At 39.3% G+C, this 24,295-nt stretch overlaps 1 protein-coding gene across 2 annotated transcripts; it reads left to right on the top strand.

The window, feature by feature from the left end:
- The first annotated feature begins 1,686 nt into the window (after positions 1 to 1,686).
- On the top strand, positions 1,687 to 14,967 carry LOC116333565 (butyrophilin-like protein 1). 2 transcript variants are annotated; one of them, XM_039612616.1, is made up of 7 exons: positions 1,687 to 1,858; positions 6,626 to 6,961; positions 7,302 to 7,309; positions 8,681 to 8,702; positions 9,400 to 9,678; positions 13,354 to 13,451; positions 13,603 to 14,967. In XM_039612616.1, exons 1-6 carry the CDS (start codon positions 1,783 to 1,785, stop codon positions 13,431 to 13,433), a joined length of 801 nt encoding a protein of 266 aa, XP_039468550.1. In that variant the 5' UTR covers positions 1,687 to 1,782; the 3' UTR covers positions 13,434 to 13,451; positions 13,603 to 14,967. The 2 variants fall into 2 exon arrangements, with proteins under 2 accessions (XP_039468550.1, XP_039468551.1); XM_039612617.1 differs by lacking the exons at positions 7,302 to 7,309; positions 8,681 to 8,702 and having other exon boundaries at positions 1,688 to 1,858.
- The last annotated feature ends 9,328 nt before the right edge of the window (positions 14,968 to 24,295 follow it).

The following is a 24,295-nucleotide window of genomic DNA, read 5'->3' on the forward strand; positions in this document are numbered from 1 at the left end:
CCTGATTTAACTCCATAAATTTACAAAGGAAGACTAAAATTATAATATTAGAAAAATATGAAAAGGTTAGAAGAAGTAACACAGATGCTGTAGATAAATCAGCAGTGTGAGAGGAAAAGCTCTGTGCAACAATTTAGTGTCCAAAACACTGTACGAATCTGTGTGAGTGCTTTACATGTTTTGGTCAGTAAGACTGGAAATGAACTGCGATATGAATAAACTTTTTGAAGTAAAGACGAAAACCCGGCAAAAATGTGAATATGTGAATGAACAGGCTGAATCATTAAGACACAAGAAAATCTGAAGGGTTCTAATAAAGTCTTAAAATAAATTTATGTTTCCATTTGTACAAGACGGTTTTAGTTTTTATTGTTTTAGATTAACTTTAATGTTCTGAGCAAACAAAGAATAACTGCAAAAACTGAATTCCAATCTATGTTCAGGTTTAGTGGGTTTAATAAGTGTCAGATTTATGTTACCGCTCACAGAACAACCAGCCAAGAAGTTAAAAATGCATCAAGGAATTGTGTCTAAGAATCTGTATTTATTACTGATGTTCATCGGGGAAACACAGACTTTAGACCCTCCCACTATCAGCACACAGAGGTACAAGAGATCGTCCAGGAATGGTAACATTATTTTCTGTTTATCTCTAATCTAGAATCTGACCTGCTCTGCTGCAGCTACATCATTCATCATGGTGATTTACCCAATAAGAAGTGAACCTATGCCGTCACACAGAAAACCAAAATCCTGCTTTTTAGCACAGGCCTCCAGGGTCAGCCATCCAAAGCACCAGACAGTGCAGGAGACAGGCTGGTGTGACAGAGGAGGAGGCTCTGGACTGGGTGAGATGGAGGCAGACGACTCCTAAAGAGGGCAGCCAGAGGAGGAGGAAGACGACTCTAACGACCAGAATAACTTTGTCTCAAAGAGCTTATTGACTATTTGAACAGATGTGAACCACACAGCAGCTTTAACATCCATAAACAAACACTAATCAATACAACAGTTTTAACCTGAAACTCTTGAACTATTCATAAGTCCATTAAAGTGGGCATACTGGCCCATTGCACATATTTTTATTCTTGAACATTATTAGAGTTTTAAAAAGTTCTTATGTGACCTCATACTGAGCCGTGGTGCAGCCCCTCAGTTCATCCCAGACTGTCTCACACAAACAGGAGCTTCTGTGCTCAGATAAATCCAAGAGCAGAAAGAAGTGTGAAGTGATTACTGTAGTGTACTCACAGGGATTACTGTACATACACTGACGTCATCATTTAGTCATTGACCATGTTTAATGAGGACGAGGAGGAGCAGATACAGCCTCAGCTTGGGCCAAGTTTCATTTTCATAAAGTAAAATCTATATATACATATGTGTGTGTGTGTGTGTGTGTGTGTGTGTTTTCTTCATATAGGTCATGTTAGTGTAAAAAAAACCCTGCAGCTGTCTTTGACCTTAAAGGCTGCAGATTCCGCGGTGGGAGGGTCCTTTCTCTTTACTTCAGCCTAACCTTTTTACAGTAATATACCATCTTTGCTCATTAATCTTTCTCCTGTCCGCGTTTCTGTGTAACTGTCGCTGTTAAACAATTTCAATATAAAAGGCGGTGATGTTGCGACATATCACACCGGAAGTGCAGTTATGGTTTACTACTTTAAGAGAATAGAAACAAAGTGTTTTGGAGTGCGTCAGTGCGCTGGGAGGAGGAGTGGCTCCGAGCTCCTTTTTTCAAGAGATGCAGTAACGTTTGATCCTGAGAGGGTTTCTGCAGACATGGAGCTTCTACCACTTCTGTCTCTGAGCTTCTGTTTCCTGACTTTGTCCGGACTGACGTTTGGTGCTGAATCCGGTAAGAAACTCATTGATTTAGACTGATCATGTGTGCAGGCGCAGTCACGTTTCACAGGAGCGGATGGAGCTTTAACGCTGCTTAGGGTGGCTGACTGCGGCATCTACACCTGTGACATCAGCTTTTAACGCAGCGCAGTTTTAGTGTAAAACAATGAGAGGGCAGATTAACGTGCAGCATCTTCAACAATGAAACGAAATAATTCTCTTTAGTGTTTATGGTCCATTATCAGCCATCCTGATGTGTTTTAACCTCAGGTGCGCCGCTTCCTGTAAACACATTTCTGCTTTCATTCTGCTGACACGGTGTGACGTTTGTTTGTGACTGAATGCGATTTTTTAATGCATCCAAAGTTTTATGTTATCTTAAAGTGGGTCGACAACAATAAAATGACTCATAGAATAGAGAATAATTAACCTCTCTCTCCCTCTCTCTCTCTCTCTCTCTTCCTGTTTCAGAGTTGTAGCTCTTTGGCCCCTGTACTCTTTTTTCCTCACACTCCTTGTTCCTGTCACTGTCTTCTATCACACCTGCAGTCTTCTGCTCCTTGTTACCCACCACAGTATCTGGTTGGTTGTTCAGCAGCTGCTTGTCCGTGTGGAACTGAAGTCCCTCAGAACCACAGCCCTGTTGTTCTCAACCACCATTGGTGGTGTCTCCCATCAGGACGTTTGAACGTCTAGTTCTTGTTCTTGTACACTTTCCCAGCTTCTTGGTTGTGGTGCTCACTGTACGCTATCGCAGATGTAAGCTGGGACAGCATAAAAAGTCTTGTGTTGAAAAGTCTCCGGGACATTTTTGCACAGTCTGCAGTGTGGATCCTGTAGGCTGTGGTAGACTCCTGCCTCTGTGGATCTGGTGCTAGAATGATCAGAGCCTCTGTGCTGTTCTTTGCATAGATCGATGTTCACATCAGTGAGCATTGCCTCTGATATTGTAAGCCTGGGGACTTGTGCCCTCAGTTGGGTGGTTACCTTGAATTTGGGCACAATCTCCATCTTCACCTCAGTAGGTGCATCTGTGATTGGTGCTGGCTGGGCATCATCTAGTTCAGATCCACTCTTCTTCCAGGGTCGGCTCATTATCTCCATGCTGCTCACTATTGATCCCACTCAGAGCCGGACAAAAAAAATTGGGACAAAAAAATTGGCCCCTGAAGTTTTGGCCAATGTGGCCCACCGTGATCAGTCACCCAAGTTAAATGTGTGCACATAAAGCAATGATAACACTGAGTAGTGCATGCAAAAAAACAATTTTCTGTTTAAAAGATGCATTACTTAGCAGGACTTAGGTAAGTAAAATAGGTCTTTGTGTTTCTCTCCTTCACTTCTACCCCAACAGTCTGGCCCAACTACAGACAGGGGTGATGGCAGTTAATGTTGTTAGCGAGTGCTAACCTACGTGGAACCTCCAGAGTTTGTTAAAAGTGTTGGTCATACTGCTGGTGACGGTGCAGCGGCCCTGACAGCTAACGTCTCCCTTAACTTGACACATTTGGCTGCATCGTTTCTATTTTCTTTTTCTGTTTCTCTCTCAGCTTTTCAGCTCCTCTTTTTTTTCTTTTCTTTGTCCATCTTTATCAAACACTTCTTCCACACTAAACTCTGTTCTGCAAGGGCACAAGTGCACAGAGAAGGTGGCCTGAATAATTATATCGACAAGGAAAAGAAAATTAGCCCCAGTTCTCAGAGCGAGTGATTCATTGAGTGAAAAGGCCCCGCAGGATTAATATGACTACAAAGACGAACAGTAGGCTCCATTTCCATTTCCTGAGGTTTCTACAGTCAGAGTTAAAACACTGTGTGGCCCATTAACATGAGGCTGTTACTGACTCTGATGTGCAGGTTCAAACTGGCAGGAAGAGTTTTGAGAGCTCAGCTGGTGAAAAGGACACAGACTGGATGTGTTTCAAATCTTTATCAGTGAAACATTTTTGGCCTCACAGTGTTGACACTGTTGCTGCCTGAATTAGTGATATTTCATCATGTGGAAATGAAGAAACCTGCTGCCACAGAAACTTCCTTTAACCTCTGATGAGCCACCTGGTCCTGGTGAGCTGGTTAGGGGCAGGGTTATGTTCACTTTTATCTCTTTATATGAATTTTGCATTTGCCACACTTAAATAGAAATATCATCCCAGAAGAACTGCAAGACCAAAATGCTCATGAGACACTTGAACTGAGAGGCAACATCTTCTACTTTCTGAAACTCTGCTTGTTTAGCGTGTAGCTAAAAGCCAGTCTACACATGTGGCTCACTGGTGACCTGCTGGATGTTTATGAGTTTAATACGTTTCTTGTGATCTTGCCAAATTCTCCTGAGCCCACAACTGTGCTTGTTTTCCCCATAAACACAAAAGTATGAAGATTTTTGCACCAAATCAGAAATTAAGAAATGCGTTCACAATCTTTCCACACAGCTTTGTGGCAACGACAGTAGATTAGATATCTGTCTGTTTTCAGTCACGTTTGAGCGAGAAAGTCAAGTTTCAGCATCTTCAGGAGACGGATGAGGCGTGTCCTGCACATGCACGTCTGTTTCTAAGAATCTCTTGTTTGTTCACTTTCCTCATCGCGTCTGTCAACCCTGCACACAAAGCACAATGTGTTCTGGGGAAGAAGCACTAAAGGCAGGAAGGACCCAGTCAAAGTGACTATCAATGAGTGTGCCTCTACTTCACATGCAGTCGTTTGTGTAAAAATACCGCATCAAGCAGATGCAGTCATATTAGCAGAAGTCCATTTACAGAGAGAGAGAGAGTTTACTTTAATGGACCTCTCCCTCTGTGTTCTGCCAATGATGCAGCACTTTGTTCAGTGAGCATCTTATAGTGCATTTAGCAGCAGTTTAAATTATGTATAACAAGCAAAGCGAAAACGTGGTGCTGAAAAGAGGAAGGGGAGCAGAGAGCAGGAAGAGGACTCTGGATTTGAGCTGTGCTGTCAGAGACTTTGCTGAGTGCCCAAAAGATGAAGATTAGATATTTGAGCACTTTGTGTTTTTGAAGCTGTTGATGTTATTGATTATTGCTGTATGATTAGAGCAATAATCAATAAAAAAAAAAATAGCTGCCCTGAACGCCTGGCATAAAACAACACAGATGCTGTACAACACATGTTAACAGCTTGCCCATATGATCATTAACAGAGTAAATGCAAACAGGTCAGCTAAGAAGTGTTTTTTCATGAATCCAGGTTTTAAAAGCAGGTGCTTGGATCCAAGGACAAACCAGGAAGATGCAGAGGTCACATCTGTACTGAACTTTGTGATCGTGGCCAAAAACAGAAAGAGAGAAAGTCTGAGTAAAGAAAAACAAGCAGCAGCTCACAAACTGAAACTGTTGAACCAAGTGTGAAATAAATAAATAAATGAATGAAATGAAATATGTCGGGGCTGGTGTCAGCTGACAAACTCTTATAGAAAACTCTTACAGCTGAGATACTGGGAATCAGCATTTTTGAGACTGAAGATGATGAATAATACAGGAAACACAAAAAGAATCATTTTTCAGTATCATCAAATATACAGATATGGACCCTTCAATTAAAAAGAAAGAAAACTTTAAATTGACAATAAACATTTACTGAAAATTAACTAATGAAAATCAGACACTGCTTTTGAATTGTGGTTCAGCAGAATGATTAAAAAATGAAATTCTCCTGGACAAAAATGGTCCCCTTAATTACTTTGCTACACAACCTTTGGAGGCGATCACTGTAATGAAGCAATTTTTGTAACTCTCTGTGAGACGTCTGCACCTGTCAACACTCCTCAGGAGAAAACTGCTTCAACTGTCTCAGGTTTGAAGGTTGCCTTTTGAAGACTACATTTCACTCCAGGATGCCTTGATAGTCTTGAGATTTCAAGACCTGCTGTGCCAGATGAACCAAAGCAAGCCCAAGAACATAATCGAGCCTCCTCCATGTTTCACAGCAGGCACTGTGTTATTTTCTTTATAAGCTTCATTTTTGCATCTGTGAACATAGAGCTGATGTGACATTGCAGAAAGTGACTAAATGGCAAATTCCATTCATGCTTTTTGTGATTTGCTTTTAACACTGGTGTCCTCCTCGGTCGTCTTCCATTAAGTCCACTTTGTCTCAAACAGTAACGGCTGGTGTGATTTTACACTTTACTTCACCTGGAATTCACCTCTAATCTCTTATCTCTTGGAACTTATTGATAACATTTGTCATCAGTCATCAGTTCATGTCCAGGGTGGCTACAGTCCTGTGGGCCTAAAAACTTGATTAATACAGTATATTGTACTGTAGTCACAGGAAGTGTTTGGAGACAGTCTTATAGCGTTTACCTTTAACATGCTTGTCTTTAATTGTCAGTCTCATCACCTGAGACAGCTCTGTCCTTAGCTCACTGTGGTTCATGTTCAGTGCTGTGCAGGGACATCAAACAGCACATCAACTACTTTTCACCCTTTAAATAGGCAGGCTGATTACAAGTTTAACGTCCCTATAGTCATATTATTTTTACTCTTTTCTAGGGGTACCGTGATTTTTGTCCAGGCCAGTTTAATTAGTTTGTTTTTATGAATGGGAACTGAGCTAAAAATATATGATTTTTATAGTGAAAAATTTTGCTGATTATATTTTTGTGACTTTTTTTCTTTAAAATTAAACTTGGACCTTTTGTTTTAAGTTCATGATTAGTAAAAATTAAGCGTGAACTTTCTTCTGACTGGCTGTCCCTGACTCATAAATTATTCTCACCCTATCCTCATCACTGTTTAATTCATGTTTTGTCTTTCAGGACCACCTGACACCAGAGTGATTGTGATGGAAGATGATGATGTCATTTTACCCTGCTCCCTCAGCACCAATCAGAACATTGAGAAAGAACTATTTGTCTGGAAGAAGGAAGGAACAGTTCCTCTAAAGGTGGTGTTCATGTTTGATGCCGGCACATATAGCAGAGGTCAAGATGATGAATTCAGCGGTCGAGTCTCACATTTTCCAGAACAGCTGAAGTACGGCAACACCTCCATAAGAATGAGTAAAACTAAGCTGGAGGACAGAGGAATTTATACCTGTAGTTTTCCAGTGATGCAGCCCAGTGTAAAAACATCACGCATTGAGCTTGTTGTTGGTGAGTGCTGTTATAAATCAACTGATTATTTATACATGAAACAGTCAGCATGCACATCTGGCAGGCTCTCACCCCCACAGCACATCTGCAGTGATATTTACAATATTTGGTGAACGAAGCTGAGACTTTCCCATGTGCATCATGGTCCTGCACTTATCAAAAATCTGAGTTGTCCATAGGGTTCAATAAACAAAATAAATTGAAATAAATAAAATAAACTATAACTTAATGAATACATTTTATTTTTTCCTTATATTTCAGACACACAGCTGTTCAAACTGACTTCCAAGTTGATGATAACACAGTCACCTCTAACATATGTGTGTTTGTTTCCTTTCAGAGCCCGTATTAACTTGTTAGAGCCTCCCACAGTCATGTGCACTTCTGCATGTCTGTAACTACCAGAATAAACTTTTAAATAATTTCCGAACCATAAATAGCTCATACCTGCCTGTTTGATCACTGTGAATTAAAATCTGTGATCTTTATTGTAGTCTGTTAGTTTTACCTTTAGTTCTAACACAGATCATTAGTTTGAGGATTACACAGGAAATGACTGAAGCCTTGATGTTTTTAAGCTTTTACTTCATATGTTAGATACAGTTAATCAGTCATTATGAGGGCTACAAGGCTGAAATTTAGAGGATATCATTTTCATTTTGTCTCCAAAAAATGTGCCAACTTTCATGTTGATACACAGAAGCAACTCTAAGATATTACAGACTTTAGTTCAAAGTGCAAAGCAGAGCAGCTCTAACCAGTGGCTGCAAACTTCACAGAAAATCTCTCCACAGTTAACAAATTATGAGGATTCATTCTGGTTTTTACACATCAAATGTTCCTAAATGCTGAACTCAATTACAAAACGATGTCTCAAATAACAAAAATGCATATTTATATATTTATTATAATTTAATCGCGTCTTTTTTGACAGATTAAATAATTTGCTATGATTTGTTTTCGTTCTATTTTAACAGCGAGGCCAAATACGTTGACTTCCATATATGGTCAGACAATGGATTTTACCGGCTCCAAAGGGAGAGCGGTTTCACTACGTTAACTTTCTATTGGATGACAGTAGCTGTCAATCAAACACCCATATAGCTAGTGTGAAGATGCACTTCTACATTTGGTTTATTGGATTAACGGTCTTCCAAACGTGCCGCCTTATTTCGGAGAAAGATACGGATTGGTTAACTCTGCTCGTGGACGTTTACAGATTTCAGAAATACCAAACTTGATTGGTAGAATAATTTAAAATAAATTTTAAAGTATTGATAATGTTGCAGTATTAGAAGTTTGCGTAGCTCCAATAAAACTTTACGAGAGAATAAATTCACGTTTTTCAGGTTATTTTTACTCCCGGTTAAACTAAAACGAACTGAAGTTAATTTGCGGATTATTTTTTCTTTAAATCGTGTTCATGCTTGTCTTTGGAAGTTTGTTTTTAGTCCGATAAACTTCTTTTATAAGTGATACGACAGGCTAGCAGTAAGGTTAATAACTATTTACTGCCGTAAATGTAGTCTTTGCTGTTTTTATGTCGTAAATCCTTTGCCTAGATTCATGAATCTGCTGGAAAAAGAGCGTCTGGGCTTTGAAATGACGTATAAAATGTATGTATCGGTGTTTCCGGTCATCATAAAAGTATATAGTAAAATAATTTATTAATTTTTACATGTAAACTTGGGTCGCATACAACCTCTGCGTTTCAAAAGGTTAAAGGTCCGAAACGTCCCAGGTGAGTCACGTTTGAAATGACGTCACTGTTGGTCACATTCTGTGTGTGTATATGAACTTAAACCAGCTAAGCATTGATCCACCAACGACTTTACTGTTTTGGTTAGAAGCCTGCAAAGCATTTACCCTTTTTTTTTTTCTTTTATTAAACCAGTTTTAATTGTATTTATAAATATTGTAATTTTTGTAAATATTTATAGTTTTTAAATTTTTGCTACATTATCTAATTCATTATTTGTTGAGTAACCCAAAATCTGTTATTGATCCAGGCATTGTGTTTGTTAGACATAGCTGTTCAGTCCAATAGAAAACTACCTTAAAGGTGCATATGCTCAAATTGTATCTCATCCCTCTCAGTGTAATTTAAAACTTGAAATTATCTCCACTTCCAATTTTTTAAGGGAAACGTGGATTCAAATGTGTTTTTTTTATTTTATTTTGGAGATAGTGGCTTTTCTGTAACCTCAATAGTTACTACATTATTAATTGCCTTAATCTTTTTATATGACTCAAACTTTGAGACGTCCAAACTTTTTCTCTGTATAAATTTCTGTATGTGAGTCGCAAATATTGTTTAGAGTAAAAATTTAGACACTAAATTTCTCTTGAAGCATCAGAACTGTGGTGTTAGAAAAGAAAATGCAGTAACCAATTAACTGCTATTGTTCTTACATAATCTGTCTGTTATGTTTTCACAGGTGCAGCTCAAGAGCCTTATGTTACAAATTGTGATCATACAAATGACTGGGCGCTGCTTCAGTGTGATGTTAAGAATGCTTACCCCAAACCTACAGTGGAGTGGCAGGACAGTAAGAATCAAATCATTCCTTCTGGGAAGCCACAGGTCTCTAAAACAGGAGATCGCTTCCACATCACCCTCAATACTACTGTGAAAAAAACTGACCGCTATCGCTGTGTCGCCACACAGAAGGAAATCAACCATCAGGCACATACGAATATCTATGTATATTTTAGAGGTGAGTGACATTTTAAACATTAAACAATTCTGATAATTATTGCTTTTGAAAGATTTGAATATGCTCAGAATTATGTCTGCACAGAAACAAAGGGTCAAATAATTAACTCGTGAAGATGTGGTGAATTGTCTGGAAATGCTACTAAGGTGAAAAAAAGAAAAGCTGTTATATCAGTGTTACACATGATACACAGTGGTCTTGCAAATGTCTGAGGCAATATAGTAAAAGTAAGATGACACACACTACACATTTGAGCTCTGTCTCATGAAAAAATTCAATTTTCTTCTTTCTGGAAGTTTCCTGATAAGAAATCATCAAACCTTTTAAATAAGTCATGTTTTGGTGCCTAAATCCAGGCTAAGAGTAGCCCAACAAATGGAGTGCCAAATTGTTCTTGAAACCCAAAGAATATGTAATAATACAAAAATAGCATCAAATATAAACAGAGAAAGACAGAAACAAACAGAAGAGGGAGAGTTCTGACAGTTTTTAAACTAATATCAATAAATTAAACAAGAAAACCAAAGATGAAAACGGACTCCCAGAAAGTCCCAACCGTACACTTAATACAAAAAGGACTTATAATGTGTATGGATGTGAATAGATAAGAAAGACTCAGCCACAGTCACATCACTGATTGGTTAGTGAAGCCAGTGATGCCCCAAGCTGAGAGTTTTTGGCATGGTGTTATGAAACCACTGCATCCTGATAGGCTCGTGACTTGCCAATCAAATTGGCTTTAATGGTAGTTTGCAAAATAAATAAAAATGTTGCATTACAAGGTTTGAAACCAGTGATTAAGTTCATAATCTCCTAAGTTATGTACTTATTGAGGTCATAGAATAAGAGAGCTGAAGTGCTGTTTTCTTATACATGTGGTGAATGAAGAATGAAGAAGATGATCTGAGACTGTATACCTGAGACTATACAGTCTGTATACTTCCACTGGCTTTAAATCTGTGTCAAAAATTAGACATTTGTGGTCAGACTAGAGCTAAAACACATAATTGAATAAAAACCTTTATAACATTATCAGATAGCTTGAACATAACAAATGTAATGCAATTAGACTTTATATAATGCCTATAAAAAGTATTCACTCAGGATATTTCATTATTTTATGGATTAATCAATGAAATCATGGTTAACATAATTCGGCTTGAGTTAAATGAAAGAATTCAAAATATATAGTCTAAAATAAAACTGATTGATGTAATTCAGCAGAAGTCCAGCTAGCTGACTCCATCAGTGTCACAATTACTGAAATGGAAATTGCCTGAGTGCAATTGATGTGTGTGTCAGGTCATTGCAGTAAAAAAAAACCACACCTGTGTCCATCGGTATTCCTGCTACAAATGCAACATGAAGACAACATGACAGCAAGCAACTTGGAGAACAGCTCACTGAAAAGTATAAATCAAGAGATGGCTACAAAAAGATTTCCAACTCACTGGACATACTACCGAGTTCAGTTAAAACAATTATAAATATGTAAGGTAAAAGAAGTGATTTCATTAATATTAACCCCCTTTAGGTTAGTATTTAGTAGATGCACTTTAAGTTCCAGTCACATCACTGAGTATGTGTGGATATATCGCAGTCGGGCTGGCCCATCTGGAACCTGCAATCTTTCTTACATAAAAAAGCTCAGTCAAGTTATTTAAGGATCGGGCATAAACGGTTCTTTTCAAGTCCAACCACAAATTCTTGACTGGATTGAGATCTAGGTTTTGATTCGGCTAATCTAGAACCTTGTTGTCTGTGAACCATAGCTGGAAAATAAATCTTTACCCAAGTTGTAGTTCTCTTGCAGAGTAAGTGACATTATCCTCCAGGATTTAGTGTTATATTTCTGCATCCATATTCGCCTCTACATATTAAAACGTTCCAGAGCTGCTGAGAAGCATCCCAAAAGCACGATGCTGCTACCACCTCAGTGGAGATGGTGTGGTTGTGGTGATGAGCAGTGTTTGGTGTTTGTAAAACAAAGCATCTAGTCCGATGGCCAAAGAACCTTCTTCCAGTTGACCTTTACCCACGTGTGTTTGGGCAAATTTCACAGGATATTTAATATGAGCCTGATTCAACAGGGGCTCTCTTTGACACTCTGTATATACAGTCTCTCCCATCTGTGCCACTGAAGCTTTTAAGGCCTTTAGTGTGATCATTGGTCTTGGTGACCCCCCTCACTTGTTGTCTCACTTGTTGTCTCACCTGATCACTCAGTTTGTGAGGACGACCAGCTCTACGCAGATTTAGACAAATGCCATTCTCCCGCCAATTTGAAATGACAATTTTAACTGAATGGTGTAGGATATATTGACTTTTTATATTAAAGCAGTAAAAGGGTACCAAATCATCGGGGTAAATACTTTATATAGGCATTGTAACAGAACAGCTGTGAAGCTTAAACTCTGTTGTGCATAAATGTGATTAAGCTTTCCAAAGCAAAGACTTTATATGCAGCTAAAAGCTTTGTGTGCCATAGCTAAGTGTTAAAACTCATAATTGAATTTCAGTTATTCTTTTTAAAGAACATAATTGAGACAGGGTAATTATTCTGCTACATTCTGTGTGGCAATATTTTATCTTATTTTGCCTCTAGCTAATCTTTTTCATTTACTTCTGCCCCTCCACTCAACCGTAAACTCACTGCCCAACAGGCTGCAGCACGTTTAGTTCAGCTCACATTTTGATGAGCCTGACAGTCTGTTTTGGTGAAAAGCAAAAATAACTTTAGCTGTAAATGTAAATAGTTTCGATTTGTGCAACTTTTACGTTTTATATGTCTCCTGGTGTTCAAAACTTTGGATGAGAACTGAAAACAAACCTACATTTCAGAACATTAAAGTTAAATTAAGCAAGTATTTTGTTTTTTATACTTCTAAAAATCACCTACTTTATAGGTCTGAAAATTTATCAAGTAATACTATTAAATGAGCATGACCAGACCAGAATATCAGTGATTATAGTTTTTTCCATAACTGAGCAGACCTAGCATAGATCAAATCACTTTAGTGTAATTTAACATATTAACAGCACGTGGAAGAATCTTAGACTCCTTTTCACTGATGCAGGTATAACTTCAGAAATGAGGCAGTGTGAAGGGACATAACAGAGAGAAGTTTCTGAAAGATGGAAAATCACTCAAACACACTCAGCAATGCAGTGAACTTCACTCAAAGTCAGTGATGGATTTAGTGGAAGCTGGTGGTACTGGTGGCTGTTAAAGAGGCCTCTTTAGCAGTTTCACCAATAGTTTTCATCCACTCTTGGACCTTAAAACATAAAAAATATTCTGATCTGTCCTGCAGGGTTTTACGGTTCAGTAACATTGATGTATTCATCACACAGACTGAAACATTTTGAAGTTATCTGATTGATCACAAGTGAATAAAATGACTGTACGCAGCATGGATTTGAACATCCATATATATGAATCATCAGGTGTTGGCAGCACAGTCAAACACTTCCCCCTGTATTTACACTCTGTTAATCTCACTGAGATTTTAGCTAATGAGGTTTCATCAGTAAATCATGTTTTAAAGTTAACTTATTAGTTTTCATGAACTTTATAACACCTTTTATATGTTTTCGATGCAGAGGTTGTAACCTATGTTAAATACATGTTTGCTGTAATATCATGAGTGTGACTTCATCTTTTTTGTGTTTCAGGTGACCGATCTGGGACTGGGATGATGAGAGCTACTATTGTTTCAATTATTTTTGGAATAATTGGAATAGTTGTTGTTTAATTTTACTCAAAGCTCAAGGTAAGTTTGTATAATATCGTCTTCTTTAATATCAGCTTACCCATGATGTGAGGATAATACATTCATTTATTGACCCTGTTTTAAAGAAAACAAATTTCTATTGAGATTGATTAGTTTTTTTGTTTTGCTTTTTTCCCCTGCAATTCCACAGCAAATCGAATGGGATCAAAAGCACCAGGAGGGTCTGACAGATGAGTGTTATAGTTTATCTAATTATCTTAAAAAATAGACCACGCAGACAAGTCTCTCCAGTTCTGAAATTCTCCTGATGTTGTCTGAAGCAAAGGATGGAAGAAAAGCTCCATGTCACACATCTCCATCCAGTTCTATTTTGGGGATTTAAGTCAGCTGCTTCAGTGTGAGTTTGCATGGGTGTATGTGTCCATGTCTTTTATCCAGAATGTTTAACTCATGTGTTATAGAGAACTCTTTATTTCCTGGACAAATTTCATGAAGAATTAAAAATTGTTCCAGAGCTGTTTAATGCAAGTTGTCTTATTTTAATTTGACATTTTATAAAAGTAATGTGATGATGAATCAGGATCATATAATAAGTTACAACAGTAAAACAAGATTGTCTGCCTCTCTGTGTTAGCTTAATGGTTGTGGGATACAGCAAATTTTGATTTTGATCCAATACTAAGTCATTACAGGGTCAGTATTACTAATACTGATACTTATAACTTACAAATGCAGCCTATGTAGGGAGAGCATTGTGTCGTCATTGATTAACTGAATCATCATCAGTTTGCAAAGAGCATTAAATCACTGTTTTGAATTTCTTTGAATTTTGAAAGAAAAGGTTGAAATTCAGCCTTTCAATGAATTACACTGCATTTGCATAACAGTTCATTGCCATCGGTATTTGATTATGTGTGAATGAATATCTGAAGGTGAATTGTGAACATGTTAAATAAAAATGCTCAGTGACTGAAATACATTCAGCAGCTCACACTGAATCAGGTGACTTAAACTGATAAAACACAGGTGAACTTAGCCCTGAAACTGCTCTAAATGTAGGTGAACCTGTATAATGTGCCTCCTTTAGTATGCATATCGCTTTGCTATTATCTTAAATGAGCCTGTATGCGTATTGTGTGTATTGTGACTCAGAGTGACTGGGTGATGTGGAGATGGGGAGTGGGTGGGTTGCATAATTGAGAGTCTAGAAGGGAGAATACAGAGCGCACAGATTTAAATCATGCAAGCTCATTGGCTTAAAGATAGTGTGCAAGAAGATGATTGGACTAGAGTAATGATGTCAGTATTGACAGAAAGTGGTAGTGGTCAGACTAGCAGCTGAACACAGTGATTACAAAGATGAGTGATTACAGAACTTCCTTATTGAACTTGCACATATGCTGCTGATGGATGATACTGCAATTGTACTGTAAGTGTGTTTCTGCTGTAACTGATGATTGTGCATTATAAACTTATTTCACAAAGTGCTTAAAGATTTCTGCAAGTGTACAAAAACATGAAAATAAACTCTTGTGACTTTTGTATGTCCTTGTGTCTTCAAACCTTTATTTATTATTGTGCTATCTACTGTACAATATAAAGCGCCTTGAGGCGACTTTTGTTGTGATTTGGCGCTATATAAATAAAATTGAATTGAATTGAATTGAACTTTGTAAAGGAAGATAGAAGTTATTAACTGTAGGTCATATTTCTACTTTAAAGAAGAGAATAAGAAATGAATGTAGCAGTAATAGTAGTAATACAATGTAGTAATTTAAAACAGGACTCTAACATAAACAATATCTAATATAAAGCAGTGTCAGTCACCCAATATAACAAAAAGAGATCACAGTGTCTCTACCTAAAGCAGCTGACAGGGTGTGATGGGATGACTGTTTCTCAGCAGTCGGTAACTGTTCATTAGTGATGTTCCAACGGTGTTACAGCGATGCTTCCTCCTCAGATGAAATCCACAGCAATGGATGAATGTGAAGACCTTAACATATGATTCTTCCCTATGAGGTGCTGCCCCTCAAAGTGCTTTACCTTAGTTAATTACTTGCCGGAGAAATTAATTTGTCACATTACGTTTGCATCACCTGTATTGTTGCATAATTACTATTTAACTAACACAAGTCCCCAGCCTAATGAGGACACAGCCTGACTGCTCATCAGTTTGTTGAAGTTCAGGGTCTGGCTCCTGGGCTTAGTGAGTCAGCACTCACTAAGCTTTAACATCACTCTGGGTTCTTGGCTAGCTTCACATTAGAATGTCCTTTTGTGCTATAAAACTAAAATTGATGTCCATATCTTGACTCCTGAAAAGCTGTAGATCACACCACCACCTTCTGCACATGAACTAAATTACTCTGATTGCAGTGTGAACAACCAGGAAGAAAAAAACTTTCTTTTTTCTCTTTCTACCCAGCCAGTGTGCAGATAATTGAAGAACCTTTGTAATAGAAGTAACAAGCTACTATATTTATAACTGAAATGAGATTACTGAAAAATGAAATGTGATTAAAGTTACACATTCCTTTGGAGCATGTTATGCCAACACTGCGCCAATCAATACTGAAGCATCAGCTGACGTCATGTGATTACATCCTCCTGGATTTTCATTGCAGCTGTATCAAAGAGCTGCGCAGCGTCTGAGGGTGTTGTCTCCATCCTGCAGAGATGCAGGATCAGACTTCATAATGCTGCATCATCACCATCATCTTCATTATCAGGGCTGCTGGGAATATTATATATAGATCATATGCAACAGTTGTGATTAATAATACAAATTTAAGATGAGACACAGGATATTCAGCTTGTTTGTCTCTCTGTCTTTTCCTACAGTTTGGCTGTAGCTGCAATTTGGAAGCTTTAGTGGTGGAAAGTAACTAAGTACATTTACTCAATTATCATGTTTGAATGCTCTTCTAAGGTAGCTTACTGTTAGGGTCATATAGTGAAATTAATTAAAGGAAACATCAGTAAAGTCAGCTGGGTTATGATCTGGTGACTGTGAAGACCATAACATATGATTCACATCATTTTCATCCTCACCAGAGCAACGAGTGAGCCCTGCTGAGCTGTACATGTCCACATCTGTACACATCTGTCCAAATCCTCTAAAACTTCGCTCCATTCAGAACAGAAACATTTTGCTCCAAATATTTTTTAGATATTTCCTAAACATCTATGTTTAAAGATTAACTTTATTCATCATTATAGGAGTTTGACCATCAGTGAGAACAATTTTTTATCGAAACCATGGCAGCAAAATGCCACCACATCCATTTAATTTTTATTTTAGTTCTAGCTTTAAGATTTGCCATTTGAAGCAGCTATAAACACGTTTGCCTTTAAAAAAAAATACATTAGAAGAATTGCTCTGGAGCATTAACCCACCTGGACTCATACAAATAAAAAAGCTGCAATCTGTCAAGAATCTCTGTGTGGCAGGCAGGAGTTGGACTCAAGATGCAGGCACTTAGACTCGAAGGATGAACTCAAAAAAACTCAGCTTTATTTGCTGACGGGGGGAAAGCATACAAAACTAAACTACACTGGGAAAATATAAACTTACAGTTTGCAGAGAGGCACACAAGAAAACACACAGCTTGAGGGACAACGCGACACTGACTCAGAGAAACACAGGGTTTAAATACACTGGGAAGTAACGAGGGGAATGAGACACAGAAGGAGAGCACAGCTGGGCGAAATCAGAACTGACGAGACAAGGAAGCGTAAACTGGACACATTCACATAAGACACGGACCTTCAAAGTAAAACAGGAAGTATGACACAGAGACCCGAACTTGACAGGGTGGAGACAGCAACTAAGAAACACAGAGATGTAAACGATAAGGCAGAGGGCTCTAAGAACCGAAAGACACAGAGGGAAACTTAAACATGCAGACACGGACTTACAAAGTAAAACCGGAAACACACAGACTGTTTTACAACACAAAACGCAGGGACCCGAACAGAGCACAGAGGGGAGACACAGGTAGGGATAATAAACACGATAACCAAACCCAAAGAATTAATACAAAATCAGAATAAACACCAAACACAAGATGAAACACAAAACGCTGGGTCAATGACCCAGGACCATGACACAATCACAATATTATGATATCAACTGATCCTTTAAGTCCTGTAAGCTGTGAGATTTGGCCTCCATGGATCAGACTTGTTTGTCCACCAAATCACGCAGATGTTACATTGAAAAGTAAATCCACATTGATGGCAGGACCTAAAGTTTCCCAGGAGGACATCCCTCAAAGCGCCTCGCACTGCCTCCTCCAAGTCACCTTTTTCCCATAGTGCATCCTGGTGCCAGGTGTTTCCCAGGTAAGCGATGAACCAAACCCTGTCGTCCACATGATGTTAAAGATGTGATTGATCAGACCAGGCCACCTTCCTCCATTGCTCCACGGTCCAGTTTTGATGCTCACATGGCCATTGTTGGTGCTTTCAGTGGTGGGCAGGGGTCAGCATGGGCACCCTGACTGTCTGTCATACACAACATACTGTGATGCACTGTCTATCAGAACCAGCATGAAACCTTATGGCACTTTGAGCTACAGCAGTTTGTCTGTTGCATCGGACCACACAGATGATGATCACTCAAACCCTTAAACTGTTTCTTGCTTCTAACATCAACTTTGAGGACAAAGAAGAGATCATCAGTGCTGTTCACCTCAGCTGTCAGTGGACAGACTGTTATACCTGATCAGGTATAACAATCATTAAAGGTATATTCCCTGTACATCAGAAACCGTTATTATAACGTCTATCCATAAGTAAGGAAGTCATTTCAGACCCATCAGTTTACCACCCACCCTTTCAGGAACTGTAGAAAAGGTTGTAGCTGAACGGCTGATGGCCCACTGAAATGCTGAGATGGCAAAAGTACAGATATTCTGTACTTAAGTAGAAGTACAGATACTTGTGTTAAAAAATATTCCAGTAAAAGCTGAAGTACCAGCTCTGAAATGTACTCAAAGTAAGAAAGTAAAAAGTATCTGCTTGGACGACGTTACTGCCAGCTATTTCTGTCCAAAGCTAACTGAAACTTGTGCTACATTAATGATATCAGTAGATTTGAATGAAAACTTTATTTTAGTCTATTTTTTTACTCTAATTGTACTCGGTTTGAATCAGTTAATTAGAACATCAGCAGAGAAAAAGAAGGAAGATTATTCTGCACTAACCTGCCCAGGATTTTCATGCAGCCTTTAAAAATAACACAGTTAGTGTTGGTACACACTGACTTTTATCCAAATGAATCCTCACAAAATCATGTTGGACCTGTTTCTATTATACTGACTAATTTTAATCTCACCACTGTTCTTTCTGTAGTTTTTCATTACATCCTTTTTATCATCAATTCCTTCTTAAAATGTATTAATTAGTTCTGTGCAATAGGAGATCAATTGTGTTGTATTCTCATTCATAAAATAACAATAATAATCTTCCAAAGAGCTTTATTGTCTGGATGAATAAACTTGACATAACTTCAGGTTTGAGGCTCATGAACATGAAAAAGACGTTTAAGAAGAACAAATCTGTCAACAGCATCAAATCTTAGTGGTAAATGGACTCATGGATACAGCACTTTTTTTGAACACACCCACTCATGCAGCCTTATATGATATCCGAGAAGCACTCTGATTATATGGCACGTACAAACAATAAATCAGACACTTGTTTCCTGGTACTTTGTTCTGGTCAAAGTACTCGACTCAGTTTAAACACAACTGCTGCCAACAGCTGAAGATCTGTTTGCCTTTGTTTTTGTTATTTTCAACCTGATGCTGGCATGTAGTAGAGATGAAGGGATCTTGTGTCTTTGGGAGTTTTATACCACCGAGCTTTGTGGCTACTTCCATCCACAACTGTCACTGGAAACCTCTAAGTCAAGAGGTTTCCTTATGAAGTCAAGATAACATGCTGTACAAAGCTCCAAGAGTTGAATCTGTTCATCTGGACGTAGCGTTTTGTGGGAGAAACGTTTCGTCACTCATCCAAGTGACTTCTTCAGTCTCAGCTGACTGCAGGTTTCCCCAAATCTTATAAACAGTACATTTGCATAATGACTGAAACCAGCACACTGAGGGAACAATGAGCTGTGAGGTCAGTTCCTTAATCTTAATTATGCAAATTCCCATGACCATTGATCAATGGTCATGGGAATTTGCATAAGCTCATCCAAGTGACTTCTTCAGCTGAGACTGAAGAAGTCACTTGGATGAATTTGATTCCTTATGAAGTCAAGATAACATGGTGTACAAGGGCCGACGTACAAGGCCGTAATTCCACAGGCTGTAACATCTGGCAAGTCTGAGCTTCTGCACACAGTCAGCTTGTTGTAAAATCTAATTTCCTCACAGGTGTGTCATTCAGAGGAAAAGTGGGAGTGCCGGGATTTTCTAAAATCTGCAAAAATAACAATAATAAAAATATTTAAAAAAGAGGGAAACATGTTTTAAAAAGTACAAAATCTGTTTATAAAACATGTAAAAACAAAAGCCTGAAATAATGAAAATTTATATTCATTTTGATTCCAGTGGAAGACAGTAGGACATGAACAACCATCTGTCCAAATGAAGGTTTACAGTCAGACCTGACTTCCTGTAAACTGTCAGCAGGAAATCTCTGGGATCAGCTTTACAGACGTAAAAACCACATGCATTAACTCAGCTCAGTGGGTGGATGAATCATAGCTCACTTTATGCTTTGAATTTCTTTGGACACAAACTCTAACCACGCCCACATTCTCAGGTTCTCAGTAAACATTTTATTACCGGATATAAAAAGGCTCTAACCGTTATTTAACCTGTTGTTAATGACGCGTTATGTCATAAAATCTGAAGTCTACCTGTTGATTAAGATAAACGAGAAACCCACTGTGTGTTTTTATAATTCAACTGAAGGCTGCGTGAGTCACACTTTATAACACTTCTATTGCACTCTTACATATCATAACATGACAGACTGAAACTGACCGAAGCCAGAGCAAAAGTCCAACAAAAAAAAAATGGAGCTCATGAAATAGTGCAAAACAAAAGTCTGTGAAAGGCACTGAAGCTCAGGAGACAGTTCTTAAACCTTTCAGGGGGCCGGCCTGGAGGTCGAGGGCACAACAGTCCAGTTCAAATGTTCAGGGGGCCGGCCAAGAGTCCAACAGTGGCGACGGAGCAGATCAGGGGGCCAACCACGGGGAACGTGGCGGTGGCAAAACGGGCACGACTGACCACAGTTGGACAGCTTGGCTGGCGGTGACGTGGGCGTGTACGAATACCCTCAGGTGGCTTTGCAGGTGGTCGACGATAGTGTGGATGTGGAATGTGACCCCTTGGGTGGTTTGGTGGGTTTCCGTGGACGGGCTGTCTTGACAGGCCCCGGACGTGGCCGTGGTGGGCGTGGACGTAGCTTGGCAGGCAAGATGAGACCAGGCGTGTGACAACCTCTGGCTGGGTCAAGACGAGACCTGATGGCAGCATGGCGGCTGCAGGCGATGGCGTGGACAATGTCACCTGGGTTTAAATGAGTCTAGGAACTCTAATTTTTTATAATTTAGGTTTGACAGGGGAGAGCAGTGTGAACAGTGCCAGGGACAGAGAGTGAAGCAGATAATTATTTGTTAAAATAATTTAAACACACAATAAACAAAGTACCTGTGAATAAAAAGCAAGATATAAAAACAATAAAACAGTTTACGTTAACCTAAAACTGGTATCAGTGAGAAACTTCCAGACAATGAGCAGAAAAAAATGGTGCAGTCAATAAAAGGACAAAACAACAGAGACGTCCAGCAGACGCTTCGGTACCACTCAGTCCAGAATTTGTTGAAATCCTAAATCCTGCAACCGTTCAGAAGCTCAGCTTCCCTCGGTTCTGACCCACGAGTCCTCAGCAGAGCAGCAGTACGTCCATGACTGTAGCAGCTCCTCCCACTGACGCTTCCATGGTTCTCCATCAGCGGCTGAGGCAGTGAGCCACATCTGATCAGCTTTGGAGTCGGAGACAGGAAGAATCCCATCAGCCCCAACTCAACTTCCACTCTCAGGTTCTCCTCTATGGTCCCAAGTTCTGCTGAACCAGAACCCAGTACCCTCTCCCTCCAGTACTCAACCCATCTCTACAAATCTCTCCAGGAAACATCGAGTCTCTTCTTCTTCTTCTTCTTACATTTGTATTGGCGGTTGGCAAACAACTGAAAGGTGCATTACCGACATCGAGTCTCCTCTGTTCAGGCCTTCTTAATGATCACATCTGGTACATCGCATCCTGGCTGCTGATTGGCCCTTATGCCTTGTGTCAGGCTACTCAGTTAAGTAAATTAGCCAAGCTTGGGTGAGGGAAACATAATCAGTGTGACGGCCAGTGGGCTGGCCTTGTGTTTTGCTTTTTCTGTTACCTGTTTCTTGCAGGTAGGTGGAGCTGACCCAATTATAGATGCAGCACACCTGAGAAGGCCAGTCCCAGTGTATATAAAGACACCTTGACTGAACCAGCTCACACTCTCTCTTGCTCTCTCTGTCTGGCACCCATCATGTTCATTTGGAGGTTTCAGTTATGGCTGTTATGTCCTTTAAATTGTGTTTAAGTTGCTTTACCTTATTTTCATTAAATATGTCTTACAGCCTTTAAACGCCTGTGTGTGGTCTCCCACTTGTTGTTATTTCCTATGAGCCGGGTTGTGACAAATGGGGGCTCGTCTGTGCAATTATCCTGGTTTGGTAAGCTTTCTACCATTTGATTGAGAGCTGGTCTGTTTGTAGCTGATTGCGACTAGTGCTGTTTGATTTCATCTGTTTAGGTGACTTTGTCTAGTTGTGTCTTGGCTAGGACTTGCCTTGTAGGCAATTGTTGAGTTAATTGCTGATGAGTTTGGTTATTTGTGGTGTTTTGATATTCTGAGTTTCCTGTATCACATAAAATCTTTACAGGAAATTTATGAACATCACCTGGGAGTGACACAAACCCATCTGACACAAAATCCTCAAACCCCAAATAGCTCTCTGAGTCAGACTTAGTCGAAACTAGCGTTTCCGAGACTACTGAAATTTCCCGTGCAGGAGCGGTAAGAGCATGAGGCTTAACCTGTTGCCTGTGTCGCCAACTTGCTTTTCAACAAGGGACATTCTGCTTTCCAGTGTCCATCGCCATGGCAGTAGTTGACAGACTTTACACCAAAAATAAAACTTTAAAACAAATAAAACCAAACCCACACTAAGGCCTTAAAACAGAATGACTTAAAACAATAAAGCACCATGAAAATAAAAACATGAAAGTCTCAGCACATCAACATTCTGCATTATGACACACTGATCTCCTCCTGTGTGCAGACTGTCTGTGTCTCCCTCAGCGGGTTGGTGGGTTGGTACTGAGTGCTGATAACGAGCTGAATGTTCTCTCTCTGCCTTCTTGGAGCTTTGACCTGCATTTGTGGACTTCATGATGAGCTGTGTTCACAGACAGGAAGTGTTCCTGAGCCCGCACACTGGTTCCCATCATAGAGTCTGAAGATCTCAGCTTTACAATATTGATTTTCAGTCTCGTCCGTGAGCACAGAGAATTCTCCAGATCCTCTGAATGGTGTACTTGTATAAATATTAAGAAAGATTTGCAGTTTTACATTGAGGAACATTATTCTGAAAGTGTTTCACAATGTGCAGACACAGTTTTAGCAGACTGATGAACCTCTGCCTCTGTAAGATCATCTTTTTACACCTGATCATGTCACTGACCTGCTTCTGTTTTACCAACTGTTCCTCCTGCTGTTTCTCACTCAGCCTCTTGTTGTGCAGTGTGCAGATCCCTGTGTTCTGTTTTTATTTACAACTTTTTTAATTCTGGTTGCACTGTTAAATGTTAGAACAACATTATAGTCATGAGAGCCCCATGTTGGTTAACACTTCTTTCCACCAGCTTCTTGATTCTGGACCTGCAATCATCTACAGATCTTTACTGTATCAATGCACAGGTTTGTAGAATCAGAGCTCTCATTGTTTAAAAAGGGTGTGAACTTGAAAATAGATCGACGGTTATGTGGTCCAGTGAAGTTTTGTAAAAGTTCAACACTTTGGCATAATTTGAAGTTACTGTGTGGCAGCATTTGTTCAACCCTCTTGGTCTTCACCTGGAATAAACATTTTTGATGATCTGTTCGACGCTCAGGGCCTTCGTTCATTTCAGGACTTAAGGACACGTTTTTCCCTTCCTGCATCTTCTTACTTTGTGCACCTGCAGATTGGATTTAAAAACATACGTTTCCCCTGGGACTCCCCACCTTCTTATCCCATGCTGGACTGGATCTTGCCCAAATCTGGCAGATCCTCTGTTTCCATAATTTACAACAAATGAGCCGAACATGATGTAAAGCCTCTGCCCATTGAATCTATTTGGATTAGGGAACTGGGAGACCTACAGGTTGATATAAACTGGGATACAGTATGGTCTAATCTAAGTTTGACTTCTGGGAACTTGGCACATCAACTAATTCATTTCAAAACCATCCACAGAACCTACATTACAATCTAGAAGAGATCCCAGATGAAACTACAGGCTCCGTATCACCGTCACATGTGCAACGATTCATCACCAGGCATGTTACACATGTTTCACATGTTTCACATGTTTTTGGACTGACAGTTATATCTGACTTTTGGGTCTTTGTGAACTCTGTGTTATCTGAGGTATTGGAAGAGTTTTATATCCCCAATCCTGGTCTTTGTCTCCTTAATGATACCTCTGACATCTCCTTAAAACAAATACAATGCAAAATCATGTTTGCAGGATTCACATCCACATAGAAGACAATTACAAAGCCCTGGCTCAGTCCTGACATTTGAAATCATTCTTGATGGGATGTTTTCTCT

The sequence above is a fragment of the Oreochromis aureus genome, linkage group 5 (genome assembly GCF_013358895.1).
Source record: "Oreochromis aureus strain Israel breed Guangdong linkage group 5, ZZ_aureus, whole genome shotgun sequence".
Lineage (NCBI taxonomy): Eukaryota > Metazoa > Chordata > Actinopteri > Cichliformes > Cichlidae > Oreochromis > Oreochromis aureus.